This window comes from Rhamphochromis sp. 'chilingali' (assembly GCF_963969265.1).
Source record: "Rhamphochromis sp. 'chilingali' genome assembly, chromosome: 3".
NCBI lineage: Eukaryota > Metazoa > Chordata > Actinopteri > Cichliformes > Cichlidae > Rhamphochromis > Rhamphochromis sp. 'chilingali'.
Genome location: NC_137931.1, coordinates 41,189,228 through 41,207,841, shown reverse-complemented (window position 1 = coordinate 41,207,841; position 18,614 = coordinate 41,189,228). Strand labels below are relative to the sequence as shown.

Genomic DNA, 18,614 nt, shown 5'->3' with positions numbered 1-18,614 from the left:
AACGAGTTATTGTTTATGGTGCTTTGTTGCCCCTGTATCACTAGTGAAAGGGAACATCTGATGTAATGGCCTAAAGAAATGGTAAAGGTCTAAAACGTCTGAGGTGGAAGAATACATCTGTGCAGGGAAAAGTGTAATCAGGCTTACAAGTAAACACCCGTGAGGTGCATGTGTCAGTAATATCAGTGTACGTCAGCTATATTGTTTCATTTTGTTTCTCGTGTTTCTTTTCTGTCACTTGACCCCACCCTTCTGCTTCCATCTCAGAGCTGTTCGGAGGGCCTGACTTCTGTCAGAGGCTGATAAATGAGAGCCAGCACCAGATCGTTCCTCTGTATTCAATGTGTGGCAGTTCTGTTGTTACAGGGTCACCTAATTTCATTTCATGCTCAAAAGAAAAGGCGGTGAAAGGACCTTATGAAATGAAAGCAGTACGACGGTCATACTCTGAGCAAACCGGTTCAAAAATTTGAGTAGGGTTTTTTTTCTGGTTTCCTTTCAAAGCTCACTTCTGTTCAGTCTTTCATTTTAAATAAAGGGATTCTAAAAAAGCTTTGCCATTTTGTCTTTCGCCTGCCTGGCCTGTTGTGTCTGTAGTTTGTGCTGGTGTCACAAAATTGGTTTGATTGGTGGCTACAGTTACTGCTATTATGTTCACAAAAGCATAGTGTGCACATTTCATTTCAGAGTTGGCAGTCAGAATCTAAAATATCGCCTCTTATTTACAGTGACCTCACTCTTACATAATCGAGATGCTGTTTAAATGCCATCCACTGTAAATATCAAATGGCTTACCGTCACAATCCCGAGCACAATAAAAAAAACAGCTGAATTACTTCATTACTGATGTGCAGAATACGCAATCCTTCATAAATTATAAATGCCACAGTTAATCAAGTAGGACTTTGCTCATTAATTTAGTGGCTCTGCCTAATGTCACAAAGTAGAACAAACTAATGGGACTGGGTAAAGTGCTCAGCAAATCATTAGAATCTTCACCTTTGATGATTGACGTCATCTCAAAGGAAAAAAAACGGCACAAAGACGTCAACATGTAGCAAACAGAGGTGATTGTTTGTCACGGACAGCATTTATTTCATGGTGCTGGACTTGCCATGAACTTGACTTAATTACAAGCTGCCTGTTGCTATGACGATGACATGGTTTGTTCTGCTGTGTTGGTGCAGTGCCAACATGTTTCCGCTCAGAGCTGTGTTCGCTGCTCAGCAGCTTCTGTCACTGGCAAACAATCAAACGTGCGAGGAAGACAAAAGCACAAAAAACATTAGTGTGACACCCACAAAATTGATTATGAACACAAAAGTAAAAATCTTAAGTCTCACGTGAGACTGAAAACTAAGAAGTTGGGTGGAAATTTAATGGTATGAACTTTGCTCCTCTGCTTTTTCTTCCAACACCACTATCAGGTTTGTTTTGTTTTAAATGACTTTGTTCCATACTTATCCCTGGGTCTGTTATTTTGAGTTGTAAAGAGTGTGGTACACTGGCAGGTATGACTGCATGTAATGTCGATTTTAGTGCCAATTCTAGGTACTGTAGCTAGTTAACAGCAACAGACTTTTTTCAGGGATCAGCATTGTTGTCTGTTTTGCTATTGTCTGGTATTCATGCATGGTAACTATCACCCTCACTTTAGTAGAAGTTTTTAATGTGTGGCTAAAACGGCAAGAAGCTGTAAATATAAAAGCAAAATACAGCAGCGAGTTCGACAACCATGTTCAAATTTTGACATCTTCCTTTCTGGTGAATGCACAACCTGTGAAATTTTAAGATACTACTGCCCTGCTGAGTATTACACACTACTCAACTAAGCAGTCTAGATGTACAGTGTTTACTGCATTGCTTCTGTCTGAAAGTATTTCATTTCAGTTTTCACCCAAATTCAGAAAGATTTCATCATTGAGGGAAAGAAGTGCACCGACACAAGTTCAAACCAAAACTTTTATTTTCTTCTTGAATATCCATTCATTCAGTAGTTGCAAACATCCTCAGTTATAAAGATCACTGCATTTAGCAATGACAGTGCAATCGGTGGCTCTGTGCAGTCAACAGCAATTACTGTAGCTTGTGTTCATGTTAATTCAGCCCTGTGATCTACTCGCAGCCAAACAATACATGCTTGCTTAGGTTTTCGTTAAGGTGCTGCCTTAATAAAGGACTATGTGTTTAAAGTGCAATTATTCTAGTTCAGCATTTACTACTTGTTCTTCAGCTCTGAGGATGCGATTGTGAGGTCTTAATGACATTGTGCAGAGGGTTGCTCACCAAGCAACCAATCAGATATAGGCAGGTACAATAAAAACTGTGAATCTTGGATATTTTTTTTTCTGCCTGCCATGCAGCTCATCCCATTTCTCTCTCAGTAATGAATATTTTCACCCTGGCATCAGGATCACAGCGGGGTCCAAAGCATGATTCACTCACACATGTAAACAAGATCATTTATGTTAGACTCTCTGATCTGAGTGATGATCAAGCCGCTATTAATTCTTGCAGTTTTCCGGGTACAGATGTGCTAACAGTCACTCGTGATAGCTGAATGACTCAAAACGAAAGGAAAACCACCCTTATAAAGATGTCATCCTTAATTTTACACAGCCTTGTTATTCTCTCTGGCAGTTCTGCAAATGAGTGCATCTTGTCTCTGAGTGTTTTTTGCTTTTTTTTAAATGTGATGAATGAAATCTGGCTGCTAGGCGACAGTCAAATCTGAAATTGCATCCCCCTCCTGCTCTCAGTCTTCCTACTTTAAATCACCTTTGTGGCGTTCACGGGGATGCTGTTGCTGCTCTTCCTCTTTGTCAAACTCGCTATAGTGCTTTTTGTCTTCCCAGTTCCACCCACTGCTTCATCCTTGTTTTCACGAAAACAGTAGACTCCGTAGAGGCGGAATTTTTTATCAGGGAAGCCAAGGTTTCGGACTCCTGGCTGGGATCCTCCACAGCGAGAACGGGGGTTGACTATGGGGTACCGAATGCTGCCATCCTCAAGCCAGCCTGCTTCACAGCGGTCCAGGAGTTGAAACTTCCACGCTGCATAAAGCTGACCCACTTTGGCCGCCACTGAACCGTCTCGAATGCACGCCTTAATCGCCTCCGCATAGTTCACCTTCTTGAAGCGCTTGAGGAAATACACTTTGCCTAAGGCGGAAAAAAAGAGAGAGGCGAAGGAAAGTTGTTTGTTGTAAGAACATGTTAAAAGGTGAAGGAAAACAGAGTCAGTGCATTGTTCAGGGGGGCAGAAGAGAAGCGAATGAGAGAAGGAAGCCCCAGAGACAAGCTAAGCCCTGAGGGTAGATATTCACAGTTTTCCTGGCCTCTCTGCCTGATTGTGTTCAGAATATCAAGTCATTCCAACAACCGTCTGGGCTGCTGCTCAAAAAATCGAAAGGCAATACTGTATCAGCAGGCAGAAGTCTAAAATTACTCTTAAAATGCTTCAATTTTTGCTTTCTTCATACCTCTGAGGAGACTTTTCGCCTGGCAGTATATTAAAGTATATCGGTATCCTGATAAGCTAACTAGTTTGAACTGAGCTGAATCACAAGTACCTTCACCTAAGAAAGCAGCACAGAATAAACAATCTAACCAAGAATAAACGTCTGCTGGTTTCTAAAGCCAACGGTTTATGAAAATCATCTCAGCGAGCAAAGCTTTGCAGTTGGCTCAGTTAATGATTTTATGCTTGTTTATGTGACTGGTGGCTATTAGAGAGGCAGAATATTGTCTCATATTTCCCCAGTGGACTTTCAGTAAATGCATTTCAGCTGGACCGAGACACAGCATCGGTCACAACCGCTGCTCAAACCTCCTGCCCACAACAGACTGTCCACAGTAATTAACACACAAGGGAAGCCATGAGCAATTGTTTAAGGTTTCTGTCAAACCACCTTTTTCTCACTAAGGAAAGGCACTGGTTATTTTAAAACAGTTTGTGATTCAATAAAATCATTTTTAACTGTTTTTAAAACTTCTTAAACACGGATGCAGACTCAAACCACAGCAGTTGAACAGTTCAACAAGCCGAACTTCTTCTCACTAAGAGTTAAATGTGAAGCTCAGTATCTATGACTCTTTAGGGGCTACATACCAGCATAAACTCTAGAAGGTTGTACTATTCCTTGGCAGGTACATTTAACTTCTAGTCTTTCTGTCTGCCTATTCCCCCAACAAGAAATATTTTGCCAGTTGCAAATCTGAGTATAGCAGTTTATTCTTATAATAATCAACGTGGGCTTTTTATATACTGTGTACTCTGAGCCAAGGTGTCTTTCTGGAATAACTTTTGACTACACATACCTTTCCTCCAGTAAAACTCTTTTACTTTTCTTTTTTTTTTTTTTGTTTAGGCTTGTGAACATGAAGGTAGCATGTGCAGACTCTCTGTGGGAATGTGATGTAAATCAAAGAACAGGGAGATGAAAGGCAAGGCTTTCTACCCAGAGGACACTGTGGCCCTAGCAGGGCTGAATCAACATACCCTGATTTAAAACCAATGGCCTAAGGCCTCAAAGATCACAGGGAGAGATCAGAGATCTCATTTCCCCCTGGTCTACCACTCATGAAACATCCTATTTTTAAAAGTAGCAGCATGACAAAGTAGCACTTGAAAGCTTTTGTTCTTTCTTAATATCATGTCACAGATACTTGATAGCACTTCTTATTTGTTGTATTGTCATGTATGTCATGTATCTCCATCTCTCACCGTTGAGCTTGGAAGTGAAGCAGAAAGCATCATAACGCTCATGTTCTTTGTGCCTATAGCCGTAGTTTCGAACACCAGCTGGGGTGTCCTTACGTCCGCACTCGTCCCTGGGATGAGAGATAGGGTACTGAACTGAGCCGTCCTCCAGCCATCCAGCATTACACCAGTCTAGTCCCTCCAGCCATGCCTGCAGAAGAAGATAATGTAGGTCAGTGGGTCGATCTAAAGGATTAAAGAAATTATAAAGAGGGGAACAAATTCAGTTTATCTCTTGTGACATAACTCCATTGCACTTGACTTTACTCCATAAAGCCTCTAAGAGTTGGAGGACTGACCTGCAGTAAAATTCCTGATCTCCATATTCTTAATTCCAGACTTACTACTGCTCTAAAAAGTTAATGACATCAGTAAGTAAGCATATTGTAATAACTAAAAAAGTACCTGTAGACTAATGTACTATGGATGGTGTTATCTCTATGCATCCTAACTAGCAATACCTTCTCAGTATGACATACCGTCCATGTTTAATTCAATTAAAGTATGTGTATTCACCTTGTGCAGTTGAGAATGAGAAGCTAGAATGGCATCCTGCTTTTTGCAAGCATCCTCAGCCTGGTAGTAGTTGAGCTTGTAGCGCCCCTCACGGGGATAGTAGGGAAAGACCACTCCTACAGGCGACAGAATCAAAGTAGGAAGCTGTAAATGTCTTTAGTTTTTCTGAATTTCATACAGACATTAAAATTATAAGATTTATTTTAGGTATTTAGTTATTCCAAAGTTAACAAATTCCTTTGTCGCAGCAATTAAAATTAAATTAAACACCACAGACATATAGAGTCAGGTAAAAAAAAAAAGAATAATGAAGAGAGAAAGTGAAGAGATATGTGCTGTCTTGGAAAACACAAGGTGCACCCTTTATGCTTCCATGGGAATTAAAAGCCAAAGTTGCAGCCAGGTGCACTTGATTAACGGATCGTGAGAAAGCGTGAGGAACTCTATAAAAATAGTGTTGGCAGTTTGCTGTACTGGTGCATTCAGATGTGTGTTAACACACTGGGAACAGAAGCGATTGTTACTGTCCATCAGTCTTGAAAGGATAATAACGACATTTCTAAGCAATTTAAAGTCCATGATTGTACAGTGAGAAAGATTATTCACAACTGGAAAACATTCAAGACAGTTGCTGATCTTCCCAGGATTGGAAATCCTAGAAGATTTACCACAAGGTCAGACCCTAAAAGAAAGAAGAAGAAGAAGAAGAAGAAACAAGGAGCTACATCTCAGACTCTACAGGCCTCTGTTAGTATGCTAAATGGGTTGTTTGGAAGGGTCTCCAGGAGAAAGTCTCTAGTGTTAAATTCAAGTCCAAAATGCTGGGGCAGCACCTTGAGATGACTCTGCATAAACAATGAGCTGAAGCAATGCTGTAAAGAAGAGTAACAAGTAATAAGTAAAATGTATAGATCAATCAATTAAAATGCAGTATGACAGTTAACTTAATAAGACAAAAACAAATTTGAAATCATAAATTCAATAAGATAAGTATACCTTTAAATAACAGTATTTAATAATAATATCATTATATAACAGAACAAAAATCTTCATCTTCAAATTCAACAAAGCAAACTAAAAAGTCATTTAAAATGACTTTAAAAAGAGTACATACATATAAGATGCCATTTAGGTCTCACAGTATAACAGTGTGCAATGCGGTGAACTCAAATAAACTGAACATTTCAACAAAATTTCCTACAAATGGCCCAGAGCCTGACCTTCTAAGTCAAGGTTGACAAATCCTGTATCGTCTTCCATGTCGTTAGTGACCTCACACTCGTAGCGTCCATAGTCCTCCAGCGTGACATTTTGGATGATCACCGATGCGTCGCCTGGTCCTGCTTGCTCCAGAAACACACGGCCACGATACGATCCAAACACACGCTGCTGCCTGGAGAGATTTGAAAGACACTCATTGTCCTCAAAACAGCTGCTGTTAGCAAAATGATTGAAAAATGCTCCAACCTGAGAAAATACTTGGATGATAAACTGTGTGTGACAGAGTTTATTATGTCAGTGCATCTTATCAATAAAATTAGCGAAACTAAAGCAAATTTGGAAAAAAAAAATCATGAAATCATAATTAGTTAAAACAAAAGTGCAAGATGAATCAACTGAGAATAACGATGCAGAATTTACTTTCCCAGTGCTACAAAGACGTCCTCGAACTGCAGCGTGTCCGTCACTTTGGTCCATTTAATCCTGATGCGAGCAGGATCGACGTTCTCCGGCTCATGATGGAATCTGCAGGGCAAAGTGATGGAGCCACCCCGATGTGTCACCACTTTACCAGGGGCAGTCTGCACAATCACGGCTCCAGTGTCGTCCTCTGAAAGGAAAGAAGAAGGAGGGAAAATTGGCTCAGTTTATTTCACTGCTACTGATGGAAGATTTTTAGTAATATATTCTTTTATATGCAGGTTTGTGGCTAATATTTCTTTTTCTTATTACTAAACAGAAGTCTATTTTGGGAAATATGCGACCCATACTTGTAACTGTAATCATGAAATTCAGTCTCTGAATCTATTTGTGAGGCTTATCTCTCTAAGATGCCTGCAAAAATTGAATCAGCATCAGCTAATAAAGCGTGTGCTGTTTACTTGTGCCATCACATTACTGCTCCGGTAATTGAGCATATCAACAGAGGAGAACGTTTTTTTCCTATCGAAGGGTCCAGCAAGCAGCACACTCATCTTCCTGTCTGCTCTATCATGACATTACTCACTCTACAATTTTAACCTCCACTTCTGCAGAGAGCGATTCACCAAAATTACCCAAGACTAATGGTAACCACAGTCCTCTTCCTCCAAATGGACAATAACAAGACCTGTTTAGCATTTTTGGCAGACATTTGTTCAGACGCTCTGTGTGCACACGCACCTAGGCAACCAAAGACTCACAACATGTGTGGGGTAAACATTTAAAATGTTTAATGAGCAGCTGCAAAAGGTTTTCTGCTATGTTGTGACCAGATAAAGGCACCTACAATTATCCATGCCAGCCAGCAATTAGTCCTGTCACTACTTACTGGTCTCTGCAAAGTTGTTTATCACCATCACAAATAAAAGCATCAAGTGATGTTTAATCAAAACTTTGAGCGCATTATTTCTCAGCGTTGGAGGTTATGTTGTGACATACTTATGTTAAGCCAAATAACACAAAGTTAACATTTTCATTAGGTTTTAAAAATTTCCAGCAGTGATAGTGTTTTCAGATCCAAGGGGTTCATCAGTCACTTTTAAAAAGGGTCACACTGTTTACTCTGGGGATCTGCAAATGTTTTAACCCTCCTGCTGTTTCATCTTCACTTCACCTTTTCTTAAATTAACATTGTTTGGCTGCTTTATGCTTCTAAATCATAATTTAATGTGGACTTTCATTCAAGTCAGTTTTATTTAAATAGTGGCAAATCACAACACTTGCCTCAAGGCGCTTTGTATTGTAAGGTAAAGAGCCTACAATAATACAGAGAAAACCACAGCAGTCAGATGACCCACTATTAGTAAGCACTTGGTAACAGTGGGAAGGAAAAACTCGCTTTTAACAGGAAGAATAGGCAGAACCAGCCATGGAAGCATGGCTTTTCATCTGTTGAAATCTGCTTCAACCTGTTGGGGATGAGGGAAAGGAGACAGTACAGGCAATACTGTGGAAGAGAGCCAGAAATTAATAATGACAAATGATTAAATGCACAGTGTTTTATAAACATACACAGAGTGAAAAGAGGTGAGTGAGGAAAAAACAGTGCATCATGGGAAGCCCCCAGCAGCACCATAACTAAGGGAGGAATCAGGGTCACCTGATGCAGCCTTAACTATTTGTTTTATCAAAATGGAAAGTATTAGGCCTACTCTATAAAAAGTGGTGAGGGTGTCTATCTCCTGAATCCAAATTGGGAGCTGGTTCCACAGAAAGTTGAAGGCTCTGCCTCCCATTCTGCTTCTAATTACAGAGGAATCACAAGAAAACCCGCAATCTGAGAGCAAAGTGCTCTGATGGAGTAATATGGTGCCGTGAGGTCTTTAAGATAAGATGATTATTGATCATTCAACACCCTGTATGTGAGGAGAAGGATTTAACAGAGAGCCAATGAAGAGGCTAATATGGAAGAAATATGCTATCTCTTTCTAGTCCTGTCAGTACTCTCACTGCAATATTTTGGCTAAACTGAAGGCCTTTCAAGGATTTTTTTAGGACAGCCTGATAATAGTAAATTACAAAAGTACAGCCTAGAAATAAATAAATTCATGAACTAGTTTCAGCATCACCCTGAGAAAAGTTTTTAATCTTAAAGAAAGACATTGTGCAAACGCAAAAGTAGTCCTACACATCCTGGTCAGAAACAACTCCATGGTTACTGACAGTGCTACAGCAGACCAAGGTAATGCCATCCAGAGCAAGCATCTAGTTAGACACCATGTTTCTAGGTTTTTTGGGGATGAGTTCATAACCTAGGTTTCATCTGAATTCAGAAGCAGGAAACAGGTCACCCAGATCTTTAAATATTTAGGACATTTTTGTAGTTCAATGATTTGCTTTGTGTAGTATGGCTTCATTGATCGATAAAGCTGAGTATCATCTGCATAACAATGAAAATGTATGTTATGCCTTTGAATGATACTTTCTAAGGGAAGCATGTTTAATGAAAATAGAATTGGTTCCAGTATCGAATCCTGTGGAAGTACATAATTACACCTTTAACACGTAACCTCTAATACCTGTAAAACATTATGGTCAATGATGTGGTGAGTGATACCTGCACTGAGGTCTAACAGGAAAAGCACAGAGATGAGTCCACTGTCAGATTCCATAAGAAGATCATTTGTAAACTTCACTAATGCTGTTTCTGTGCTGTGATGAACTGAAAAAGCCTGACTGAAATTCTTCAAATAAACCACTCCTCTGGAGATGATCAGATTTTAGGCCTACAGAGGATTTCAACATTAACTATTTCATTCATCTTCTAGTCTAAACACAGTGTAGAAAAAGAGTAGAAAGCAAGTGTGTGACTCAAGTGAGCCAGTACCCGACTGACTTAAGTTTTCCATCATGTTTTAAAATGTCCAGTCTAGAAACAACCTAAAAGGAATAGGAATTGATGAAACATAAAGTACATCATATTTCAGTTTTAGGATTTTGCATGTCAGGACAGAAAAAAAGAAACATTTTGTCCTTAACAGGCCTAAAGATTATGTAAATAAAACCTCAGATGAACAACAAAATGTGGCATATTGCATTTAAAAATAGTCATTAATCGTTTATTTGTTTGTTTAAATGCAAAAGCAATGTGTGAAAAACTATTCACCGTTACTGCTTCCATGGGAACTGAGTGGGAAAGTCACAACCAGGCGCTGCTAATAAAATGCACTTGATTAAATGGTCATCAAAACGTTTGAGCATCTCTATAAAATCAAATCTTGGCAGCTTGCTGGTCTGGAACATTCAGGTGTGTGTTAACGAAATGCCAAGAACGGAAGACAGAGAAACAATTGTTACCACCTATCAGTCGGGGAAGAATAATAAGGCCATTGCCAAGCAATTTGAAGTCCATCATTCTGCAGTGACAAAGATTATTCAGAAGTAGAAAACAATCAAGCCAGATGCCAATCTTCCCAGGAGTGGACATCCCAGCAAATTCACCCCAAAGTCAGAATGTGCAAAACAAAAGATACATCTCAAACTCTGCAGGCTTCAGTTTGCATGTCAAATGTAAAATTTGTGAAAGGGCGAACTGAACAGTTACAGCCTATTTGGAAGGTTTGCAAGGGGAAAGCCACTTTTCTCTAAAAAGAGCATTGCATCATGGCTTAGGTTTGCAGGGCTGCATGTGAACAGACTGCAAGAACAATGTCCTTTGAACAGACAAGACCAAAGTGGAGATGTCTGGCCATAATCCACAGTGCCACACTTAGTGAAAACGAGAGTATCAAAGTGTTTTAGGGCAACACAGTGGTTAGCACCCTCACCTCACAGCAAGAAAGGTCACCAGTGGTCTTTCTGTGTGGATCTCTCTTAGGGGCTTCTCCTCAGGTACTCTGGCTTCCTCCCACAATCCAAGGACATGCTTGTTAGCTTAATTTGTCATTTTATTTTGCCCGTAGGTATCAGTGTGAGCCTGAATGATTGTCCACCTCTCTGTGTTAGCACTGCAACAGACAGCAACCTTTTCAGGGTGTACCCTCACTTTCACCCCATGACTGCTGTCATGAACTGAGAGTGAGTGTGCTTCACGAACCTGTACCTATTTGTATCTAGAAGCTGATAAATTCACGAAGTACCAGCATGTCTGTAACACATAAACTACATGAATAAATAAAATTATAAACGTTATGTTGAACAACAGCAAGAATTCAATTATTTTAAACTGTTTTATTTCAAGAGAAAATAGATCTTTTTAGCTTTTACTTTGAAGGTAATATAGACAACCAGAAGTACTGCAGTCAATAGTTTAATCTTTGACATTCTCTATTTTTCTGACAAGACAAACGTTTATCTCGGTCCTCAGGTGGGCAGTGTTTAATTGGGTGCTCACAGTTCTGATAATGAACAAAAGTGAAAGCTTTGCTTGTGAAGATTATCATTGTTACAAAATGGCCAAGGCGGTTTTGTCTGCACAGCCCAATGTCACGGAAATGAATGAATAAAATCGCAATTGCCAAGAAATTCTGCACAAAATACTGTGGGATGTGGAATATATTATATATTAATGTGAATACAGGTGCACTGAGTTTGGAGAGTTAGTGGAGAGCTCCGGATCCCAAAGCCCATAAAAAGTTAAAGAAGTCTATTTTGCTTGGACTCTAAGATAACCCAGCTGAGGTTAATAAAGCTGTTCAGATTTTTCCAGTAACTTTTCCACCAACTTTTTATTACTATCTTAGTAAAAAAAAAAAAAAAAAATCCTGAAGAAACTCTACATATCATTCATGTTATTGAGCAGATAAATGCAAATCAAGATCTCCTCACCTTGGAGAAGTGTAATTGTTCATACAAATGAAAGTGTTAACTGGTCTTACCAAGAACATGCACCACTTTCCTCCTTCCTTTCTCTATGCCAGCAGGCGAGGAAGATACCGAGAGAGCAGAAGTCAGGATAAATGCCACAAAGATCAGAGGCTGGAGCTCCTTTGAGAACTGCAAGAAAGGACAGCTCATACATGACAACCAGCGCAATCGGAAACAACTTAGTAGAACTTGCTGGCAGTGCCTTGTAGTAGTTGAGCTTGACAGTGTCAACTTTGATACATCCTAAACAAGTAGGATAAAATCAACATTTCCTAGCACTTTCCAGCAATAATAAAACTCAACCAGAAAATGCATATATTGCCTGTTTAAATGCTCTGCACTGAAGCTGGTAACCAAATGGCTGAAAACAGACAATCAATTATATTAATCAATTTTTTAGCTCACAGTCACAGCACAAAAGAGAAGCATAGTTCTCACAGCATAGTTTAAACTTATAGCTTGTTTGCTATTTTTTATCTGCACTGCTATGTGTCTCAATTAAGAACTGGAAGTATTTTAAAGATTTTTTTTTCAGTGAAAAGTCCTGGATCAGAGGCAGCCAGCTAGTAAACAAAAGACTACACACAGGAACAACACAAACATCATGGCAGCTACTGAAGAAAAACATAAATGTGGTATTTGTTGTTGTTATCATACACATTAGACATAAGGACTGTTATTACCTGTTCTCTGGCAGGTACCACAAAAGGGTAACTTTGCTAAAAATAAATAAATAAACACAATTCTCCCTGAATGCTATTGTTGCACAGGAGAGTGTGTAATGCATGGACAGAGCCAGCATGTGACACCAGTGTTTCTGCTGCATCAATATATCCATGATTGGTCGAGGGGATGGTGCAATGCAAACCACTCTGCATATGCAGAGGTCAGAGTTTCACTTCATTGTGTATGGAATAAAATCATTATAATAGTCATCTTAAAGGTGTCAAGGCAAATGCTGCCACTGCATGCACTGCTAGAGGTCTGCAATGTCAGCGTCACCTGTGAATAATCACTTCCTATGAAACAGCTCTGGTGCACCACATAAATTCTGAACATGAATTCAGGCCTCAGTGAAGCAGAGTAACTAAAGCAGCAGCTATTTTACATGCACATTGCACACTATAAACAGCCCTGCTGCATCATTTCTCTCAAGGTTAGTCCAATGATCATCCCTGCAGCTGCACGGTAACGTAGCACACAGAACTGCCGAGCAGAGCCATACTATCCGAGCATAGAAGTGTATGAACTTACCATGGCTATCACAACAGGATTAATGCCTGGATGATGACGATGTGATGCTGTGAAGCGTTTAACTCCTCAGCAAGGCTAAACGCTGATCTGCAGCAGCACTCACCTCTCTCTTGCACCCCCCACCCCCCACCTTTCTCTCTGTTTCCAGTCCCATTGCTGTTCTCTCACTCTGCAGGGGAACCACCAGTGTTTGTGGGTCGTTCCCGCAGTCCTCTGATGACGCAGCACATATTTGATTGTGCACTGTGCGTGGATACGTCTTCTCTGCATTATAAAGCCAATTAGAGTGTCACTTATTCGACTGTCACATTGATTCAGTTAATGTGGTGAAAGCTTATTTACTTTCAGGCAAACCAATGTTTCTTTTCAAGATCAATATCAATAATAGAAACTGTTTGCATGAAATGCTGACTGAGAATTAAGATAGATTGTTGTATTCAAGACAAATCAAATTCACTTAGATAACTTTATGGCTGAGTAAGAGAAAGGTAATAAAGAGTGCACTTTGAGCTCAAGTTGTTGGGTTTTCTCTTGTTGCATTGAAGGGCCAGTAATTAACATGAATGACATACCATTACACAAGGAATGTGAATTGTTCTTACAGAATTCAGAGCATATCATGAAATATAATTAAATATAATTCAAATATGGCTCCAACTATTTGAAGGTGGAGCTTGGCATCATTAGTTTAAAAACTTTTACAGAGATAGTTGATTATAGTGCAAATGAAAGATTGTGTGGGCTCAAAGACCGGGCCCACAGGTAAAAGCTTTAGGCCTCTCTAAAATTACTGTGCATGATCTAAAGACAAAATTGCAACGGATCAGATGATGGTATAAAACTTCACTTGAAAGCAAAGTTTTTGCCTTTGCTGTCCATTGACTGAATTTTTATTGATGTGAAGGTTATCAGACTGAGGTGCAAAGAAGAAGTCTTGTCCCTCAGACTTGCATGAATTTTCTGTTCATCCAGTGGGATAAATTGGTTAAGAACATGCATAAGTCTGTCATAGGAAGCTCTGTTGTCTCATATTCTCTCCACATATCCTCTGTCAAATTCAAAATTTCAGTATCACCAATTAAGTCCAATTCCGTGTCTCTGTAAGCTAATTCTTTATATTGATTGTAATCGGTGACTGTCCCTTTTAGACCGTCTGCCGAGTAAGCCTTCCCCCTTCTCATGTCCACCCCATCCAAGTTTTCCTAGGGATCTCATCCAAAGTCTTCAGCTTTCTGCTTACTATGCTCAACCACCATCTCCCGTGTCTTGACTCTAGGGGGTCCAGTCAATGTCTCCTGCCTTCATCTGGGATTCTACTCTATGATGTAGCTTCTCATCACAGTCAAACCACCAAAAATACATCAATTCTTAAGTTCAGAGTTTTGTTATAAATTTGTCTCTTTTCTTCCAAAATGACATCGCCTTATTGGAATCAGGGATTTTTCAAGTCTTTTTTAAGCGTGACTTGTGCCCACCCACTCTCTGAAATATCAAAACCGCATCAGTATAAGATGCAAAAATAAATAAATAAATTAAGGAAAGGGGAAATTTGTACACAAACAACTAAATAATGATTTATGGGGAAAATTGAAGGTTGACAGCATTAACACTGACAGCTTGCTTTCAGGCCATGAGCCAACAGCTGGCTGTTACCAAAAGCATTAACAGGCTGTTTGATGCATTTTTTTAACCCGCTCTTCAATGATGTATTATCCTCAAATGAACAAAATATTCTCTGCCCTGTATCCATGGAATTTTAACAAGGTTTTTGCAAGCAAGTTATTCGTTTTCGGGGACCTCAGAGCAGAGAAGAGAAAAATGATCCTCCTACAAATCTATTAAAATCTGGAAAACACACTCCAGGCATTCTTTTTCTGATACTGTTAAAACACTAAGGGTTTTGTCTAAGATTAACTGTTACCTAGAGGGGAGGTAATTTTCTCTAATGAAATTGAACAACCATTGGCCAAAAATGTCCATCAGCATTGATTCAGTGACTTAGATTTTGTGGATTTAAAACCTACTTTCTGAAACCAATTTCAAGAAAATCAGTACTATCAAAGTTAGGAGTCACCTGTTTTCTTTGCATCTAGTATGGCAGGGATGGCTATGGCAGATATCGCTAAGTTAAAATTCAAGTTCATAGTCAAAGCATATGTTAGTTAACTGATGCCTTTTCATGTATGCAGCATGTTACCAACCACTGTCTCATAAATAGTCAGAGAGCTTGAGTCATGAGAACAAATAGAGCCTATTTGTTTGTGTTCATATTAAATGCATGGACCAAATAACAAGTGGACCATGTTCAGATTAGGGAAACACATGCTGATCATGTACTTGATGTGTTTTGACTCAGCATGGTAATATTTGTGTAGCTCTATGTAAACTGTGAAACTTTCCTTTTATCATAAGCCATGCATTAATTGGTTATTTAACTTAAGTTGTGCCATGCATTCATGAAATCTTATACATTTATATTTATATTTTATCACGATACCTCACTGGAAGTCCTTCCACCCCTGCAGTGTGGATTGCTTAGTTGTATTTTTCACTGCTCCACACCTCTCCTGGGCCTCCTGCACAGCCGAGCAGACATCTGCAGCAAAGATCCCCTGTGACGCCCATCATGGGATTAGAGAGCTGTTTGGAGTATCCGCATTTGATTTAAAGCCTGTGTCATACACACAGAATGCACCGAATGTGCAAGCAGGAACGATGTCACACTTCAGCATGTAAAAAAGCTGCTGAGCGAGAGCGAATTAAATGAGTTTGCCTCTCTCCCTATCTGCTGGCCTATTGCTTAGCAAAGTACGAGGGATAATTACTTGTGAGTGGGCTACAGTTATTGATGGGGTGGGGATGGAAAGAAAGGTTACACTGCTGTTTCAAAAAGCTTTATCTAGCCACATAAATAACTCCTTCATCTCTGTCAAGAAACACTGTTCGTTGTGCTCATGTGACTGAACTGCATTCAAAGCATCGAGTTATTGAAAATATTTGGCAGATAGTTTTGTGAATTCCATTACATGCTGAAGCGATAATTATTCTTAAGCCTCTCATTCTGAGAACCCACAGTTATAACACTGGCAGGGATCTCAACAATGGTCTTTCTTCTAATTAAATGTCAGCAAACCTCCTCCAGTGAGCCCGGTGGTCACTGAAGTGTGTTTGTTTCCCCTAAACAAAAACAACACAAATCATAAGTCATTCATTTGATGTCTTTGTAAAAGACAATGATGAGAGTAGACTATTTACTGAGCCGCCCACACACTTCCAACACACAGCAGCATCAATCAGCAGAAAGGAAACAAAGGGGATCAAGGAACATAAACAGATATGGAATGAAAAGCTGGCAATTTGGGCACCGAGGATCAGACAGAATGCAGAACAGTAGAGGCGTGTCTCGTGTTCCTGCTATTCTGAGGGAACGAATGTCTTTTTAAAACTAGTTGTGTATATTCACCAGAGTGACTGAGTGACAACAGCTGTCGGCACATCCTTGCCACTCAGTCCCTGAGTAATGATCTGCCCTGGCTCCAGTGATGCTGGGTGGGAAAAGGTGAGCATATAGAGTCTCAGTTATATAGCATACTGCAAGATGTCAGTTAGCTCAGTGTGACATCTCACTTTTGTGCGAAAATATAATAAAAAGTTTTTCCGTACTTTGAAACATGTATAAAGTTGATCAGATCATCAGTTGATCTCATAAAAGAGCCAAACTGCAAAACATGAGTTAAATTACTGGTGTTCTTTTCACCATAATAGCTTTATTTGGATTCAGTCCACACAAATAGGTATCACTGCTCTCCTTGTTTGTACCCTGTATTTATTTGTATTTTAGCATCTGTGAAAAATTAAAATATCAAAAATTAGTTCTTAGCAGCCCCTACATGTAAAGAGAAGTACCATATGGAATACTTGGAACTTGAAAAATACTATCAAATATTATTCTTATACAAGTTTTGAAACTTCTCTCTTCTCTGATATCTTAAGCACATTTAAGGGTTTGTATTTGTGAGGGAATATGGTATGTTCAGGAAATGTAAGTCTTTTTTATTTACATGTTTTCTGTTAAGATTGGACTGTGTTATGACTCAGTCCAACGCCTCAGCTCTGCACCTCTCTGAAGAGTCGGCTGTTTTTCTTCTAGCGTTGTCCTGCTGCATATCTGTATCTTTTACAGGTCATAGCGTGTCATTTTATTTTAATGGCAAAAATGCCATCCAGAACGATGAGTAAAATCATCAGGTGCAGCAAATATTTAATTCTTCATCTCCCAATTGTAACTTTAAAACTACCCACACAGTGCTTGGAGTGAAACTGTGCTTGAAATTGCAACACATCGGCAAACCTTCGAAAGGTACTCTGCCAGTAAAGAAAGAGGTATGTCGGTTATTCTGTGCAGAGTAGACAGTGAATCTGTCAAATTAAATCTATGTAAAAAGATGTAATATGATATTGAATCTCTGCATTGAGTCAGACTTACTCTCACACCAACCAGCCCCTCCCTGAGCCTGGTTCTGCTGGAGGGTTCTTCCAGTTAAAAGGGAGTTTTTCCTTCCCACTGTTGCCAAAGAGCTTGCTCATAGGAGGTCATATGATTGTTGGGTTTTTCTCTGTATTTGTTATCGTAGTATTGTCTACCTTACAATATAAAATGCCTTGAGGTGACTGTTGCTGTGATTTTGGCACTGTATAAATAAATTGAATTGAACTGAATTACAAATCAAATTAGTTTTCTACAAAAGCTAATTTTCAAAGAACCAGCCAAATATAAGTGAATAGAGGGCGCAGAAGTCCATAGAAGCTGGGCTGATGTAGTGCACTGATCTTGTGGACCCTGTACATTTTTAATGAACTGGCTTTTTTTTTTTTTTTTTTTTTGAGAAAAACTCGAATGATTGTCATTGCCGATTATTTTCATCCTTTTGAGGCCATGAATATCTGTACTTAATTTTGTGTAATTCAGCAAACTGAATAAAGCTTTAGTTCAAGCTGTTGTAGTTAGGCTCAGCCCACAGGCTGATCTCAGTGACAGTTCAAATCAGCTGATGGCTCATTTGATACCTTTCTATGCACCAGCTGCCACATCACGTTCAGTAGCTGACAAAACATTGATGTTTTGCTCTACTCTCCACTTTATTTTACTCTATGCAATATTTGTCAACACAAGAAGAATAGTCTTGAAATCACCAAGTCTGCATTTCATCATGTGGGCACATTATCTTAATTAAATTCAACCTGTTACTTACTTAAATATTTTACTATAAACTAAAAGGGTTAACCCCTATTATGGCACTCCAAAAAAGTGAGCTGATGAGTTGTCTCAGTATACATCCAAGTGGCTCCAAATACCCCTGCTTTTCCTATACAAGCTTTCTGCTACCATGGTTATGTATAGATGATGGTATTGACATTGACCAATTTGTGGTTTTACTGTTTATGCATACAATATGAGAAAAAGATGCTGAAAGCAAAGAAATAACCAATAAATCCACAGACATTCAGCAAAATAATTTGTATTTTGGCATTTTGAAACATGGTCTTTCAAAGAAAACAGTTCTTCATGAATCATC

At 39.3% G+C, this 18,614-nt stretch overlaps 1 protein-coding gene across 1 annotated transcript; it reads right to left on the bottom strand.

Annotated features, from left to right (window-relative positions):
* Positions 1-2,705: 2,705 nt before the first annotated feature.
* On the bottom strand, positions 2,706-13,192 carry hapln4 (hyaluronan and proteoglycan link protein 4; the record flags this gene model as incomplete). The annotated part of the gene is given in 9 exon segments (XM_080877685.1): positions 2,706-3,161; positions 4,726-4,912; positions 5,278-5,393; positions 6,498-6,670; positions 6,919-7,108; positions 11,796-11,913; positions 13,039-13,100; positions 13,103-13,115; positions 13,118-13,192. Coding segments are annotated over 9 exon segments (1,326 nt in total). The 3' UTR covers positions 2,706-2,769.
* Between the last annotated feature and the right edge of the window lie 5,422 nt (positions 13,193-18,614).